This window comes from Apaloderma vittatum, unplaced genomic scaffold (genome assembly GCF_000703405.1).
Source record: "Apaloderma vittatum isolate BGI_N311 unplaced genomic scaffold, ASM70340v1 scaffold1099, whole genome shotgun sequence".
Lineage (NCBI taxonomy): Eukaryota > Metazoa > Chordata > Aves > Trogoniformes > Trogonidae > Apaloderma > Apaloderma vittatum.
This window is the reverse complement of record NW_009736754.1, coordinates 97,717-114,993: the sequence shown is the minus strand read 5'-3', so window position 1 is coordinate 114,993 and position 17,277 is coordinate 97,717. Positions and strand designations below refer to the sequence as shown.

The 17,277-nt window shown below is 42.6% G+C and overlaps 1 protein-coding gene across 1 annotated transcript in view; it reads left to right on the top strand.

The window, feature by feature from the left end:
• Positions 1 to 17,277, top strand: part of CRHR2 (corticotropin releasing hormone receptor 2) — a 103,393-nt gene that overhangs the window by 42,931 nt on the left and 43,185 nt on the right. Inside the window, exons 4-5 of the mRNA XM_009877089.1 lie at positions 1,614 to 1,720; positions 16,338 to 16,455. Coding sequence (XP_009875391.1) covers positions 1,614 to 1,720; positions 16,338 to 16,455 — 225 coding nt within the window. The remainder of the gene's footprint in view (positions 1 to 1,613; positions 1,721 to 16,337; positions 16,456 to 17,277) is intronic.

Sequence of the window (17,277 nt, the reverse complement as noted above, 5' to 3'; positions counted from 1 at the left end):
TAAAACTCAGTGTGGAATTTGGATCTTGTAGTTTTGTTTAGGTTAGGTTTGGGGTTTGGGTTTTATCTTGGGTTTGTTGTTTTTTTTTTCCTCCTCGAGGCTATTCAGAAAATGGGCCTGCACATGGGGAAGTTTATTTTAAGGGATTTTATGAAAGACTTAAAAATACCTTACGTGGTTGATTTCAGTCCAGAACCGGCACATTACTCCATGTGCTGAAGATACAGGCAGGTTTCATCACAAAAAATGATTCCAAGAATGCTTGCTCGCTCTGTGGCAAAGTCCTTGGAGATGTTATCTTCACAGAACAATGGAACAGATTAACTACAGCTGCTGGTTGTAGTTTCATCCAAACATTCATTCACTGAAAAAATTCCTTTGACTGGAATAAAATGTTAAGGGAAATGGTTAGGAAAAAAATGAAACAAAGCAAGTTCAACCAAAATTAGAAAACTCATGCTATCTGTAGGGCTTTACTTTTATATTTTTATCACAAGGGAGGAAATTAGGTTAGTTTTCATTCTTCTGAAGGAGGACAACATCTTGAAGTGGGGAAAGTTCTGCTTAACCTGAAAAGAAACAAATGCCAAAACTAATAAATTAATAAATATTTTTTTCAGGGTGGATTTTTTTTATGCAGCAAACCTCTGTCAAATTTTAACGAGCTTCAATGTTTATCTGAATAGTGGGATTTTTTTTAACTTCTTCCTATCCATCAGGCAAAGAGAGAAGGTGATTCTCTTTTTTTCTGAATCCAGCAGCAGCCCACCAATAAAGAATGTTCCAGTTTCTTTGAGGTCAAATTTTTGGTCACATCACTAAATTCACTGGTTTAAGTGGGAGCACTTTTGTACTGAATTTTTTGTTTACAGGATCAAGACCCTGCCAATAATGTCCTCAGCATCTTAGGAAATAGGCATTAATACGTTAAGTTTCAGCAGGTTCTTTGGTCTCTGCTAAAAACAATGGGATCTTTGGTCCAGGCTCTCAAAACTGAAAGGACACCACCAGATCCCAGCTCTTTCAGTCTGCATTGGTTCTGCCCTTAATTTGAATGGTAAGGATCTTAGCTTGCAAGGAATGCACCTCAGAGAATAATCTGCTAGTATGGAAGGGGCTTATTATTTACTCTTACTGGCAACTGATTCAGTTTTGTATGAAAACCAAACCATTTGAGTAGGAACGTAGCATAGCCTGGCTCATTAAGACTGTGCAGTTTCCTAGCAAAATAATGCTTTATAACTTTCGATACTGTGAGATGTGTCTTTGATACAGCTTTGTCACCCCAAAATGACAAAATCTTAAAATAGCGTAATAATAAAAATAAGAAATCCTGAGGAAATTGCAGGGGAAAAGGGAGAAAATAAGCACTTTTTTTTCCCCCCTGAGATTTGTAAGAAACTGCGGACAAATCCCAAACTGAAGTGAAACTAAGCCAGTACTACTGTGCCTGGGCAGCATGTTGGACTTATACATAGGCATCAGCCTGGGGGCCGTTATGTAATTTTAAAGTTGAGAAAAGTAATTACTGTTTCCTAAACTGATTAACTGTTCCTTAATGTCAGTGCTTAGAGAGTCATGCTGATTTAATCATGTTATCTCTTTACCTCCAGAGGAAGTATGCGCTCCATTACAAGATTGCTCTCATCATAAACTACCTGGGGCACTGTATATCAGTAGGGGCCCTTATAGTTGCCTTTATGCTTTTCTTGTGCTTGAGGTGAGTAATCCGTTTGCATGTTTGTGACTTGGTTGGGTGTGTGACACTTACCCCGTTACTCAAGCCCTCTAATAACGCTGTCCAGGTCGTGTATGGTCTTGAAATACAGTCACGGCTTTTCCATTCCCAAGCGTGTACGCGGTTTCATAGGCTCGCTGGATGTGCTGTTAAAGGTGGCTTCTGTACGTAGGACCTAAAGCCCATTTGTATTCAGGAGGAGAACTGTACATGATTTATTGATGCAATGAAGAATTCAGTGAGAGCGGAGTGCTTCATTAAGGGAAACTGGGATTTGAGCGTGTCAAGTTGCAAGTTTTGGGGGCAAATTTTCATTTCTTTGTAAGGCAGTCCACGATAACATGAGGCATTTTGCATTCCCTGACAGATAATGCCCAGATTTAGACCAGAGGAGACAGACTGAAATATTCCCATTTTGCTTTGGGTTTATTTCAGTTTTTCTTCCATTAAATGACTTTAAATTTTTCTTAAATAATGAGAAAAACATCTTTAGAGGAGCTTTATCCCCATCAGTGCTCATGAAATGATAAATGCTAATCAATGAAACTGCACAGAAACAGTTCCCTTCCCTGGTTCAGTGGTACAGAAGGGAGTTTGTCAGGTCAAAAGGGTATGTCAGAGAAAGACATTCTGTGAGGAAGAGTCAGGGCTACAGGGAGAAAAGAAAGGGAAGGAGACAGTGGAAAATAATAGGTACATGTGCATCAGTCATCATATATATTGTACATACACAGCCTTAGACAAAGGAAAATGTTTTAATAGAAATAGCCTGATTGGATCGTTTGTTGGATTAACTGACTAGTATTTCTGTACTGTTGATGCTTTCTTGTCCAGAAGTGTTCAGCCTGAGCTTAGGTTGAACTTAGTGCTTGGAGAACTGAATTAATTACTCTGCATAAAGAATGCAAATATTCCTTGTAGCTATGTTCCCTGCTTATGTGATTGAGGAAATGCTTGAGGAAATAACACAAAAGCAGTGAGACAGTGTGGTATAAATGTATCTAGCTTCTAATACAGAATTCTGGTATTTAAAGATTTACATTTTGCAGTCAGCTTCAGTATTAAAAGCTACTGCAGCGATTAAGTACTTCCCTGTGCATGCTGTGAATTAGGAGAGTCCTTCTTTTCAAACTCCCACAGTACCGTGCAAAAAATACCTACTATCCAGCCAGCATTAACCAGCATGAGCTACCTCAGTGTCTGCAGTTACACCTCTTTCCAAAAGTGTTAAAGATTCTCCAATGGAGGCAGCCCAGATTCACGTTGCACTACAGATTTCCCCTACACAAGTGCTACGTTATGTACATCTTTATTGCACTTACTTTTTCAAAGTGTCCTAAGAACATGTCAGTTTTAATAGCTGAATCCTATTATTTGGGGCTTTTTTTCCCCTGTTTTAGTTCGATTGGAAGAAGGCATCTACTAAGCAGGAGAAATGAGAGAATTTAGATAAAACTGTGAAGGGTAGATCTGATAGTTCCACAACATGGTCTAAGATAGAAATCTATCTGTTCCTTACTCCTGCCTCTTATTCCACCCATCCACCTCACTCCATGAGTGCCTGCTGCCTGTGAAGAGACGTCTGGGAAGGCTCAAGTTCTACAAGTGCTCTGTATTTTTATGCTTTCACCCATCATCTGCTTGATTTTCCTTTGCTCTGACAGTGCAGATGGAGTACCAAAGGCAGTCCTGTGTGAAGGAAGGGACTGAAGCCTACCTGCTGTATTGGAACATAACTGCTAGAAAGGCTGTGGGATCTCTCACCCCGGAGATATTAAGAGCAGGTTAAATATCTGGCTGGCATGGCAAAGAGCAGTGCTTTGGTGATCAACTAGTGAGATGGGTGTTCTTTTGGAGATGAGTTTCACCACTACTGTAAAGCCCCAGAACAGGCAGCTGCTACATTGATGGGAAGCTTAGTCCTCAGTTTTACTGAAATGGGAAGGGGAAAGAACTGAGTCTCGTCCCTATTCTTACAAATCTATCATACATCATCTTGTCCCCATTTCCCATCTTCCTCAGTTCCTTATGTGACCCCCAGTCCTTCATTCACAACCGACCTTCCAGGCCAGTAGAAATGTTCTACTGTCTAAACTCTAAGGAACTGTATGCTGAAAAATATTCTGAGGGTCATAAATCTCAGATGTAGCAGCAAGTAATAACATCATTGGGTGCCAGGACACCCCAACACAACTGGGAAGGGAGGAGAACTCAGCCAGAGACTCAATTTTATTTTAAAGACCTATTCCAGCCTTGTTCTCTCCAGTTCTGTCACATAGGAACCAATCCTTCCTTCTTGGCTGTGCAATGAAAAATAAGCCAGTAAACATTTCATTTAGCACCTAAATGATAAAAAGTGAAGCCCAGCTTATGGGAGAGGGCTTGATTAATATTGTCGTACTGAGTGAATGGCAATGAGTCATTGAGATCGCTCCTAAAGATCTAAGTCAAGGATGGTTCCTCATGGTCAGCATGTAGGTGGTCTTAGAAGTGTGAGAGCCATGCTGTCTTTAAAATGCATAACAAAACAAACGCACAAATAAAAAGAAATAGGCTGAGAAGAAAAAAACCAAGGAATTTGTGCATAAACCAAATGAGCTGTAGAGCTGCACTGATCTCCAATGCAGGATCTGGAGAGATTTGGTCAGGGCACTTCAGAGAGCATTGTTAAATGTGTCTGCACTACTATGAATCTTATATCTGTGTGTCCTCATTAACAGTAAAGGTTTGATCCACCCACTTGGGTGCACGCAGGCAGCTCCTGCTGACACAGCTCTCATTGTCTGACATATAATCACATATTCTCACTAGTAGAATGTAAATTTTCCATAGGAGGAATCCTGTTAGCAGTCATAGCAATCAAACTGAAGGAAAAAAACAAACAAATACAAACAAGTAAAAGTATTAAAATGTTTCTTATGCTCTTTTGAATCAATTTTTTCCTTTACTATTGCTGATAATGCACAAACCTAAACTGCTTTGTCCTAGCTTTTTCCTTGTTAGTTCACTGCTACACCAGCCTATGAGGTGGAATGAGAGTCCTTTGTAAAACTCCTCACTTGCTGTTAGACAATGTGCTGGCAATGGCCAGCAGTGACCTGGCTGGATTCAATCAGGAGATGTTTTATTTGTGCAGTAGAAGTGGTACAAGAAGGCTGGTATTTGTTCTGGGAAACCTCTAGATCCCTGCTGAGTTTTGAATCCAATAAAGAAGAGTGGTGCTGGAAGGAAGATAAGACTGGAAATGACATGTCCTTCTGCACAGATTGCTGGATAAAGGCAGATCTAAAAAAAACTAAACTCGCAAACATTGACATGATATCCTTTGTCACTGATATGGTGGTAACAAAAGCAAATTGAGGATTTGAAGGAAGTTTTGCTTTCCTATTGCCCCTAAATTTACCTCCTTCTACTTTCCTTTTAAAACATCTACGCTTTTTTTATAGGTCTGAAACAGTGTCTCCTTTCTTTCTCATGATTACAGCCAAATTTCCAAAATCTCACTTTTTTTCTCACAAAAGACTGAAACATTTTTTTCTTGAAACAACATAGTTTTTTTTTAATTATTTTTGTCCCCCAGCTGTCTCCCAGGGTTTAGGAGAGGAAGATCTACTTTCCTTTATCCTCCCCTGTTCCAAGCTCCTTTGAACTGCCTCTTGATCTTCAGCCTGGCTTGCAGTACGTCCTCGTGTTGAGGCGGAGCTTCCTATGTTCTAGCTTATACCCATTATTCCTTGACCTATTACTGGGCGCCACTGTGTAGGGACTGGCACCTTCCTCTTGACCCCCACTCCTCAACTATTTATATACATCAATAAGATCCCCTCTCAGCCTTCTCTTTTCAAGACTAAACAGCCCCGATTCTCTCAGTCTCGTCATAGGAGGGATGTTCAAGTCAACTAACTGTATTCATGAGTGCATGTCATTTCTCCATTTTCCCCTTCATCTCTTGGCTTTCCACCTGGCTTAGTTAAATCTATTCCATCTGCCACTCAGCAGAGCCTTGAATAATGATTCAGGCACATGGCATTTTTTAAACTTCTTCATAAATACCGGTAATTGCAGAGCGTATGTTCAGTGAACGCGATGGCTGTAGGTTTGGAGACAGCACTCTCTCCCACCCTGTCATAGTCCATAGTAAGGTTCTTGAAGCAAGGCAGGAATGAAGACAATGGAGCTCTGTAAATAAGCACATACGCAATGACATGGTCTTTGAATACAAAACACCTGAAGTGCTTGTACAGCCTGCAGCTATGTGAAGCGTCTCATCTGACAAACTCGGGCAAAGGACAAAACCACTTTTCCTACTGATAAACCTTAGGCCAATGTCTTCTCCTCCCACCGCCTTTACTCACCCCCCTCTCATCCCATGTCTGCATGACTAGTTCTTTAGACTCTTTGTATAGAGCCTACCTAGAGCAAGAACCACGGAGGAGAGCAGAGCCCTCATGAATTCCTGCAATAATACCGGTAATTAAAAGTGTACCCAGAGAGCTATATTTTTAAAATATGGAAGATTTCATAAGCTGTGTCTGAAGTAGTAGTATTGTAGCCTAGCAAGATGAAGGCTGGCAAGTATTACTGCTGCCTATAAATACATCACCGTTAGATAAACGTTAGAAACTGAAGGGCCACTTAGAACCAAGGACAATGTCAGTGCAAGAAGAAATGGGCATAGGAGCTCTACAGATAGGCTAGAGAATGGATCTTAGAGAACGATTTCCAACCCACACAGGAAGAAAAAAAATAACTTGGGGTTAAACTAAAGTTTCAGGAATTTATGAAGGACTTTTACTCAATGACTTTCTTGACCTGAGGTTTGGAGGATCAGGAGGTCGCTTCCTATCCTGTGCATGAAATATGTTCCTAGTGGTATATTTCTGATCTTGCCAAGATTTTAGCCATGAGGCAGTGTTTTGGGAGATGGACACTAGCTCATTTAAATTCTGGTAGTAGAACTGCTCTGTGCAAGATTGAATCTCCATTGACTGACCAGCTAAATTTGTCTGTGCTATGTTCCCTTTTGAGGATGATGGAATACTTTTGGGAATAGTGGAGCAAGCCTTGCAACTTTTCCAAGGTTTCAGAAGAAGGAAGCAAGCAAAGTTTGGTCCTTAAAGTTTAAGTATGAATTATCCTCAGGAGCACAATTTACTTCAGAAAAGAACGTGTCCTGAGTCAACTCTGAGGAGGAGAACCTGAGAAGATATTTTTAAGGCTAGATATTTAGTTGCCCACTGCAGATGCATCTGCAGGTGTTCGAGTACTAGATGGTTTGATTCCAGTTTTCCTCCAAGGAGTTGCAAATCTGCATCCCTCACTAATTCCGCTGTAGCTGCTCAGCACCCAGCCACCTCATCTTCTGTCTCATCTAAAGGATGAATAGTGCTGCTTCACATGACTCTGTCGAATAAAACATGAGAGAATTGGCAAATCCTTGATTTGTGTCACCCCTGAAAGGGGCACGTGCACTCCTGCTAACATGTGGACAGCTTCTATGTGTTACGGAAACAGCAGCTTCCTTGAGGAGGTGCCCAGGTTGAACCACTGGAAACATTTCCACATGCACAGCGAGCACCATGAGGCTGTCACATTTAGGCCAAGCACAGGAAATGAATATTTGGAAAGAGCAGACTGTAAGTGATCCTATATGATCTTTCCTGAATTCCTAGCCAAATATTCGAAAACCAGTGAAATTTCACACCACGTTTTGGTAGAAATGAAGCCAAGTAGAGTGCGAACAGTGGCAGCAGTGCCTCAGACTTCCCTCCTTGGTTCATCCACACAGTATCTGCAATGGTGGATAATTAAATAAACGTTACTAATTGTATAATTGTATTAAAAGCAAAAAAAAACCACATAACCCCTGAATTCCCTAGCTGGTAATCTAAATTAATTTTCTTTCAGATTTTTTAATTTTTTTTGTGTAATCCCACAAGGGGATTACGAATGAGGACATGCTGTGCACTCTTGTGTTTCCCAAACAGTAGCTGTAAGCCAGATCAGCCAGTACCAGCTCTCACTGTCTGGCTTCTGAAGTCCTAACTCTAATTTGTGTAATCCAGCTGCAGTGGTCACTGTTTACAGAAAAAAATCACCCTTCCACAATCTGGAATAACTACAACCAGTGTCAACAGGGCGATGTCCCAGATAAACCCTGGAGGGCTGTAGCTACATACTGTGCTGCTGCTACTCTAAAACTAGTTTGTCGTGGGGTCCTAAAACCTCAGCTGCAAGGTCGCTTCTGCTAAGAACATACTTTACAGCCCCATTTCCTGTTTGTTTAAAAAAATGACTGACATCTGACCTCCCTTTAGCAAAGTAAATTAGAGCAGATTCCTAAATCTTTTTTCAATCAGCTAAAGCAGAAGCACATGCTGTACTGAATGAAGTCATCCGCATCTGACTTTGTCATTCCTGTGAAAGCAGCAGAGGAATTTTCTTCAGTGGGGGAATGGAGTTGTGTTCTTAGACTGGAGTACCAGTGACTGGGTTTCACTTAGCCCATATTTAACCACGTAGATCTCAGGGGCGACGTTTCTCTTTGCACACTGTCTGGGAACCAAGCATAGGCTGATGTAGTGTCACATAGTTATCCGTATTGGTCATCAGTAGCATGCTCATGGGCAGTTTGCAGAGGGCCTTTTTGGACCCCTACTCACCGTACTACCCAGGCAGACAGTGCTGGGCACAAACACAGATGGTGATCGCAGTCTGGTCCTGCCCTGGGGCTGTCCTGTTCGGTGTTGCATCCTTTCAACCATAGGAACAGCAGCGCTTTAAGCCTTTGTGTCTAAAGCAGGCAGAATGCCCCCTTGTCCTGTGATTAAAAATTGGCTTGAAGGCCAGAGAAAGAAGCTTTGGAAAAGGTTTAGTGGAGCACAGATGGCTGCACAATGGTTTTATTTTTACTGTCTAGGCACATCCTAAATGCTAATGGAAGCTCCTGTTTCTTCTCTTCACCTGAGCATTTTATCCCTGTCCTTAAAGTAAAGCTGTTATTCTCTTCCAGGCTTGCATTCTTCCCTTGCAACTGCCTCTTGAATTTCCTCTGGGAATATTTATATTCCCCCAGGCAACTGCCACCAAGCAGCTTGTTTTCCCTGCCAACCTCTCCAGCTGCTTTTCCCATCTGTAAGCATCAGGAGAACCAGAATACATGCACTGACTGAACGCAGCACGGAGTGGAAACCATGAGGACCTCAGGGGAGACCTCCATGTGGATGAGACCAAGTAGGCCATGGCAAGCGCAGAGCCTGGGAGATAACTTTCTTCCCACTCCACACCATTTATGGTTTGTCCATGAGCTTTGCCTGCCCTAGAAAAGACTGATGGGGAAAAAAATTCTTTTAAGTGTTGCCTATGATTCTCCTTCCTGCTTGTTCAACAGTCATGGAATGGGAAGATCTCCAGCAAAGTGCTCTCAGATTGCTCCTGCCAGCTGTTTTCAGACAGGCTTTAGGACAGCTGTCTTAATTGAACATCATTATTAATAGAATACTACATGAATTAATAGAAGGTTTCCAAGCTTCTTTAATAAAGTTATCATTTGCAATTATTTCCATGCAGATGATTCAACTAATTCAGCTAGGTTTTGACCATGCTGGCACATGATTATGAATGCTAATGTTAATTGTTTGTGTCCTGCTTTGAATCAGAAAATAGTAGCTCTACACATCCCAGGGGAAAAATAACACTGTATGGATAGAGTGGAAAAAAAAAAGCATGAATCATCAGAAAAGCTACTTTGAGTTTTACCAGTGCTATTTTAGAAACCCTTTTATAGATCTCCATTTCTGAATCAGTGAGGCTACCTGTACAGAAAGAATTGGTCAGATTTTCTGCATTTTCGAATCTCAGCATTTCCCAAGTTAGAAGAATGGATTTTTGATTTTCTAATTCTCCACTTTCTGTATCCAACCATCCAATTAGGGTCATTTTATAGAAATAATTAGCAGTGTGTGCTTTCTGTACCAACAATAGGAAACTCTTTCTGCCCACCTCTGACACAATCTGAAGTCAGCTGCTGGAGGATTTTGCATTTTCCTCATTTGCTGCCGTTATTCCAAACGTGGAAGCCCGGTTACAACACCCTGCACACCAGGCAGCTCAGGATGCTGGTGGCATGGTATCGAGTCAGCGAATGATATTTGGGCTTGAAACGTGGTCTGTTCTGAAATCAGATAAAGAGGTCGTTATGTGTAATTTCCCACCATACACCTGGCTTTTGATTTACTAATTAGGAAGGCCAAGAACGGAGTATGGTTGCTTTCACCTTAATTGCTTCTTTATGTCTAACCTGCTGCAGAGCTGAAGCTAATGCCTTTGTGGGGCTCTCTGCGTGTGCAGTGAGTGGGAGGCACGTTCTCCCAGATCATCTTATTCGGTTTTGGCCAGCACAGCCACAGGCATTCCCTGGACCTCTCGACTCACTGGAATACACACGTTTCCAGTACCGTTGACCCCAAATTCCTGTAAATATAAAACAAGGTACTTCATAACTCAGTCTGCCACGAAAACTCACTCTTCTCTGGAAAGCCTCGCAGCATTAGCTTTCAGGCAGGTGCCTGTACTTTGAAAAATTACTCCCGGCATAAAGTTCTGCCTGACATGAGGGCAGCTCTGCCCAAACCAGCAGGAGGGGTCACGCAGCAGCAGGACTCTTGTACAACAGTCCTTTAGCAAAAACTCTTGCCTGGTCAAAAGCAGTTGTCTCGAGATCCCTCAATAACAGGCAAAGCACTAGTTCCTAAGAAATCATGAGGAGCCAATAAACCCTTTTACTTACAGAATAAAGAAGCTTCCAGTTGCAGTATCTTTTCTCCCTAAAAGTGATATACTGTAAATCCTTTTCTTTTCAAGGAAATCCTTTTCCTTTTGCCCACTCCTTAGTTTAACAGATACTGCTTGCATGTCCTGGTCTGTCACTACTTGCTGTATTTCAGGGGGATATTTCAAGCCCACAAATCTGTTGTGAGGGATAACCAGAGGTGAAATTGCTGCATGAACTGTGCTACTTCAGGAGTACATGCTGGAGACATGCTACCAACCTCTCCTCCCAGCTTGCTCCTGCAGCCCACAGGAATAGCAGTTTCCTGCTGCCCAGTTCAAGGCTCTTCCTATCCCTCCTCCCTGCAACTCCCAAAGGGCAGAGGGGAATGTAGCCATGAGGAAATGCCTCCTCACCCAGCCCCTGTGAGGGGACAGGCAAGCAGAGAAGAGGAACCAATGGACCAATGTTTTTTACCATGAATAACAGTTTATGAGCTCTTCATTCCATCGCGTTAGTAGAATAAGCCATGGCCTGGCCCCAGTGAACAGAAACCACAAAAGGAGCTCAGTGACTCCCATGAGGAGTTGGGGCCACTTTAATGTGATTGAATGAGATCAAGGCGTATCTAAAAACTCCTGACTGCCAGAGGCAAGGAGGTAAAAGCAAGGAACAGTTAACAGTCTGCCTCCCCTTTTTCCCATACTGTTTCCCAAATTGTGTTTTGCCGATCGCCACTGGAAACTGAGTCACAGCCGACACGGCTCACTGCTCTGAGTGACTATGGAAGTTCTTCTGTCTTTGTGTAGTGGCTTCAATCTTCAAGTCTGTTCTGACTGAATCTCTACAACCTCTTTTCTTATTCCTTCCATCCTTAGTCCCATCCACCAGGCAAGTTCGTAGAAGAGCCCAGCCAAAGCCTTAACCAACACTTGTTGTCTGAAAAGGACCGGAGCAGGATGCAAGTGCAGGAAAAGGTTCTTTAACTGAGGCCCGTAACCTCAGTCCGTGATGTCTTGTGATGTTCCAGCCTTCAGGCTTTCTAGGATAGTGACTTGTGCTGCTGTTCTTGGGAGCTGGGCTACACCTGGACTGATCAAAGGTTGTAAACCAAGTGGAAATGGCATAAACAATGTTACCCGGCATGAACATGAGTATGAAACTTTCTGTCATTTGATCTTTTAGGCTAGGGGATTCTAACTGGCTTGTAACTCACAGTTTCTTCCCAGCCAAGCTGTAATTGTGTCTGAAGCAGCAGTTCAGCATCCCGTCCCCCTCATTTCCCATTTTTTCCTCTCTCTCATATGACTCTTCGCCCTCTTGGAAAGGTAGCTCTCCGCTGTCTGTGCTCTCATTTTCCTGATGTTGTTACTGCCACGCTCTGCAGATTGTAATATCTCCTTATTGAGGTAAGAATAACCCCAAATTTCTTAGCTTCTGAGTTGTGAAGGAACACATTCGTGCCAGTCACTGTGACTCTAGGAAAGCTCCATTCACTAACTTATAATACAGCACAATATGTTTCAAATTCCACCTCCTGCCAGCTACAGTGTGATGTGAATTCCTTTTCATTGCTGCCTGTGAGAGTAGTTATTGCTGTTTCTGAAGCACAGACTCGCTTGCTTTTTCACTCCATGTAGTCAAGGCAATAATTAATCATGGAGAAAGGACTGTGGAGCTCATTGTCACAGAAGACTGTTATGACCGTTTAACAGATTTTCAGAAAGGGACAGGTCATTTTTATGAACAACAGGATTATTTGAATTTAAATTACGGCTTATAAATTTAGGATAGCTTCTGTCTACCAAGAGCCAGGAAAAGACCTGTGGAGGATAAATTACCCCTATGTGTATTATGAGTTTCTTCCTCAGGCTTTGAGATGACTGAGTATGACAAGGTCAGCTTTGTCCTTTCACCAAACATTAGCGATGCTGCAGGTCTCCTGTTACTTACTAGCTTTGTTGCCCAGCTTGGGACATGTACTTCATTCACTAGCCTTCACCTCAGGCTCCAGTCTGGCTACACAGGTAAACTGTATGCACAAGGTAAGCTCCTGAGCCCAGCAGAACAGTCTCACCTGAGAAGTGCCTGAAATGAGGGGACCCTCATCTCAGTCAGCATCCCTCTAGATGCTTTGCCATGCTAAACTACGATCATAGCATTCACCAGCAGTGCCTGTAACTTAGAGCAGCTTTCTCAGGTGGCTGGTGAGAGATCTTTCCCTTGTTCCATCAGGTGGTTTAGCTGCTGTCCTCCACTGCTGTGCCCTGCAGCCGCCACACGCTATATTGACCCTGCTTTTCTCCATCCCCAGCATGAACCTGACAGTTATTTCTCAAGTTTTTCCTGCTCTTGGCTGTGAATTGCGTTACTGCCACTGTGATTTTTGTCCTGCTAGTAGTTAGGAAACAGGAACAAACAGAAACCGTGTGCCCTGGGCTCTCTTCAAGGAGAAATAAACTTTGAGTCTCCAGTCGAGACTCTTACTGAAAGAAAAGGAAAAGGGGAAAAAAAAAAAAAAAAAAAGAAAGGGTAAAACCATTCTGTGCCTGGGGTCACATCATTGCCTGAGTCATCGAGCAGCTTTGCAGCACTTTCAGACTTGTGTTTCTCAGCCTGACCATACCGGTGTTTGCATTAAAACCCTGCCTGCTATTGACACCAGCAGAGCAGTGACCCAGGCATCACAGAAGCAATCCCTGCTCCACACTTGCTTGTGCTGCTTTGCCAAGGCAGCGATGTGGTGGGGAATGTGGCTGGGGAGAGACTGCTGCCAGAAAAGAAAATGCTTGCTCTACAGCTTCTTCTTCATTGCTCTGTTAGGCCCAAAGACGTGAAGGTTTTTAGCAGGTGAAAGCCTCTACTTGCCATCCGTGCCACACGTGGAGTGTCTGTTGCAGACGTGGCGCGAGGTGCCCAAAGTATGGCTTTTGCTAAAGGTAGTGGGACATGGAGGCCAGCAGTCCCTGGTTCATGTCCAAAGCATTATTTGACAAGGCTTCAGGCTTCATTTGAGTAAATTCCATCTGCTGGCCACGTTTATATTTGACTTGACTTTACAGGAAAACCTCTTCCCTCAGCACATGTGGCTTTGTGAAAACAAAGAGAGTTTTGATTGTAATCTTTAGAACCTGGAAGATCCCATCGCAGACCAGGCCCTCTTGCTCTAGATCCTAAAGAGACAGTCCTAAAAGTTTGCCTCCATCCCAAGCATCTTGCGATCCAAACAAAAGCCAGTGGCTGGATGCAGGCTGATGGGCAGAGAGAGCTAAGCACTATGAGCAGAGTAATAGTAAGGAGGGCAAAGACCATGCAGCCAGTAGATGCTGAGTTTGTCTTTATATTCGGAGAGACGGAATGTGGTTTTAATGACTATGACCCTACTGGGGGAAAAAGCTCTTTTTATGAACCAAAAATCTATAGTTATTTTATCCTTTTTGCCTCTGTGGCCAGTCTGGTGTCCTGCTGTGGGAATAAGGTTTCTTCCAGCCAAATTTAGACATGTTCTAGCATATGGGATGATTAATTTAAATGGAGGCATGCAGCAAGGACTTTCTTTTCACTCCTTTATCTTCTCTTTGTCAAGAGATACATTCAGGTTGCAAGTGTTCTGGGTCTGTTTTGTTGTTGGAGCTCTCAGAAGCAATTAATTTCATGTCGGGAAGTCTAGAGTTTGACCTGAATTTCCTCAGTTTCTGGTCCCCTGCCTCCCTTTTCCCCTAGAAGCAGTGTTTCAAACTCCTTCCTTAATCTGCTAATCCTTAACCTAAAGGGAGTGAATAAAACTTCTGGATGAACAGCAGCCACAGGACATTTCTATGAAGAATGAACAATAGAGAGCAGAACTTAATAGCATGTTTCAGAGCCTGCCCAGAGCCAGATGGGTTCCTGGGGTTCAGCATAAAGGCAGTAGGTGTTGGGTGCTGAGTTTCTTTGAGAGCCTAACTGTGAAGCTTTGCCTTTTGTTAGAAGGGAGATTTTCAAAGTGAGACGTGTCTGATATGTTCCTTGGTAGCAGAGGCTGAACTGAGAGCAACACTTCGAGGGTTTGTAGCCTGAATAACTGAGATTTGTTTTCCAAATTGACTCCAATCTTGAGTCGCTGAGGACCTCAAACCAAATACCAATTTCATACCTGGAGCCCGAGCTGTAAACTCAGAAGCTATTTTAACATTTACTTAGTAGGATTATACCTCTGAGCGGCTTTCCATAAGTTGCAGTATCTCATGTATGAGAGGTCTTCTATTTGTGGGGTTTTTTTTCTGGATTGCTGCAAAATCTTTGAGAGATTCGTGAGGCTGAAGAACATAACAGAATTGCTTCTGGCCCCAAGACTGACTAATGGAGTCTTAGGAAAAGGGCAGCAGGTGTTATAGGATAGCAAAAAATGTTTGTTATCAAGAAGGCTGGCTTGTTTGTCACGCAAACGACCTGAGGCAATGGCAGCATTGGTTACTGGGTTGTGCCTTCTCTTTTTGCTGTCACTGGGATGAGCTGTGGTCAGTTAGAGCTGAGCAGGTTTGAGAACAGCACTTTCTGTGTTTGACCTGTGTTATTTGACAGCTTCCTTTACAAGCAGGGAGCCTGATGCTGCAAATGCAGAATCCTAACCCAAAGATCCTGGGAAATGAACCCTCGTGGAAGTGATTTTAATATCTGGAGTGCTTTGAGTTTAGCTGAGGAAAGATCATTTAATTGAAAACTCCCTAACTGCAAAACTGCAACTTGGCACTTGCCTTCCTTTACTGTTTCATAAAGAGCGAGAAGACAAATGATCTTGTTTTAGATGACTGAATCTGTGATGAGTAACTTTCTGTCTAGCTTCAGTGACACTTTGATTGTTGGCACCAGCATCATGTGCTGGGCTGCCTCCTGGGGCCATTTTCAGCAGCAAGCAGAATTTACGATGTTCTCTCTCCCATTTTATGGCACTGTGTCCTAGCTTACTGTAGCTCACATTTACATTGGGCTTATATTTTACATTGCATCTGAATGGGGCCTGGAGAAGGACTGAAAACAGATACAGATGTTTTCTGGTGAAGGCGAGTATGAAGCTCTACTTTGCTTAAGAAGGCTTAGAACAAGCAACTAAGTCCAGGACTGAATACCAGGCCATCCATGCTCACCTGTTGCATTAATGAATCTGAAAACTTGAGCCTGCTTAAGAGACAAACCAAATGTAAAGAATTCCAGTTTTGCCACTCCAACACAACCATTTGTCACCAAATCTCCTTCTGTGAACAAGGTAACAAACTGCAGTGTAGCCTGTTTTTTTAGGGGCTTATCAGTTCTAGTTGTTTTAGGGATAGAGTAGAAGGGAGAAAAAAAAAACAAGGATGAAATGACCATTTGCAAGTTACACTGTGGTTCCTGGAAAAAAGGTATGTAGCAAGGAAAAGAAGCACAGATGTTCCATCTACCTGTTGCTCTGTGAAGGCTGGACTTGGTGATGTCAGAGGTCTTTTCCAGCCTCAACAATTCTGTGATTCCGTGATTCTCTGTTATATTTATGTCATTTATTTGTACCGTGACTGTGCTGTAAAATCTCCAAGTTTTGGCCTTGGAACTGGCTATGCAGTTTACCCTGAGAGCCAGATCCAGAGGTGGTTGCTGGTAGAGCTGTAAGCTACAGACAGCCTCAAGGACTGATATTAGTGACCCACTGGACAGACAAACCTCGTATTTCAGTGTAACAAAGGTATTGAAGGGGGACAAACCATGAGGAATTTGTCAGATGAGCAGAATTACCTTGTTTATATTGTATAGTCACTAATGGATTTGTGTATATATTCACTGTATATGATGATTTAAATGTATTTTCATGTTTAGGAGTATCAGATGCCTGCGGAATATTATCCACTGGAACCTGATCACCACATTCATCCTGAGGAATGTGATGTGGTTTCTGCTTCAGATGATAGATCACAACATACATGAAAGTAATGAAGTAAGTGCTTGGAGGCAGCATGTCTCTGCCAGGTAGCTTGGGGGTGGGCAGGGATGATGGGTGTGCACAGCTGATAGAAATATTACAAAGGACACCTATCCACATGCTCTGAGTAATTTCAAAAAGATGAAGAAAATGAGCCTATTTGGGTTAAATTTTAATTTATTTCATCATTACAGAATTCCTTTTAAGTAAAAATCCCACTGGAAAGCTTCTCTCGTGTCTTAATTGACCGTACATACTTTCCGAATTTATATACTGTGAAACACAATATTCTGCAAAACACTAAGCTTGGTGGTTCTTGAACATTTCTTCAGAGCATCTTGCAGTGATGTGCACCTGAGTATGGAAGCATTCACTCCAGAGGGCAACATCTCCACAAACAGGGTGTAAAAAGAATTTATATGGCTGTTTGGGCTCTGAGTCAGCTGCTTTGTCTTGATGACAGTGGGTACCTTACCATGGGACTCCCAATAAAACAAGAAATAGGGCCTGAAACAGAACAGGTTTTGTTTTGTTGATGTCATTGTGGATTTTTTTTTTACAAAATTCCATTTTTCTGCTAATCCCTTCTTCACTGCGCTGGCTTTGAGAATGATGTTCTGTGACGTGGGCTGCAAGTGATGCTGGAAGCAAAGCCTCGTTTCTCCAGGGACCCAAACGCTTCACCCCAGCTCCTGCTGATCCTTTTGCACTAGCTCTGCTCCTTTTCTTGATCACTTGGGGAGGACTGAGCCTTTGGGATGCAAACTGATTAAGCTGGCAGGGAACTAACCTAGCCAACAAAAAAAGCAAGGAAGAGTTTTCTGCTGGCATAGCTAA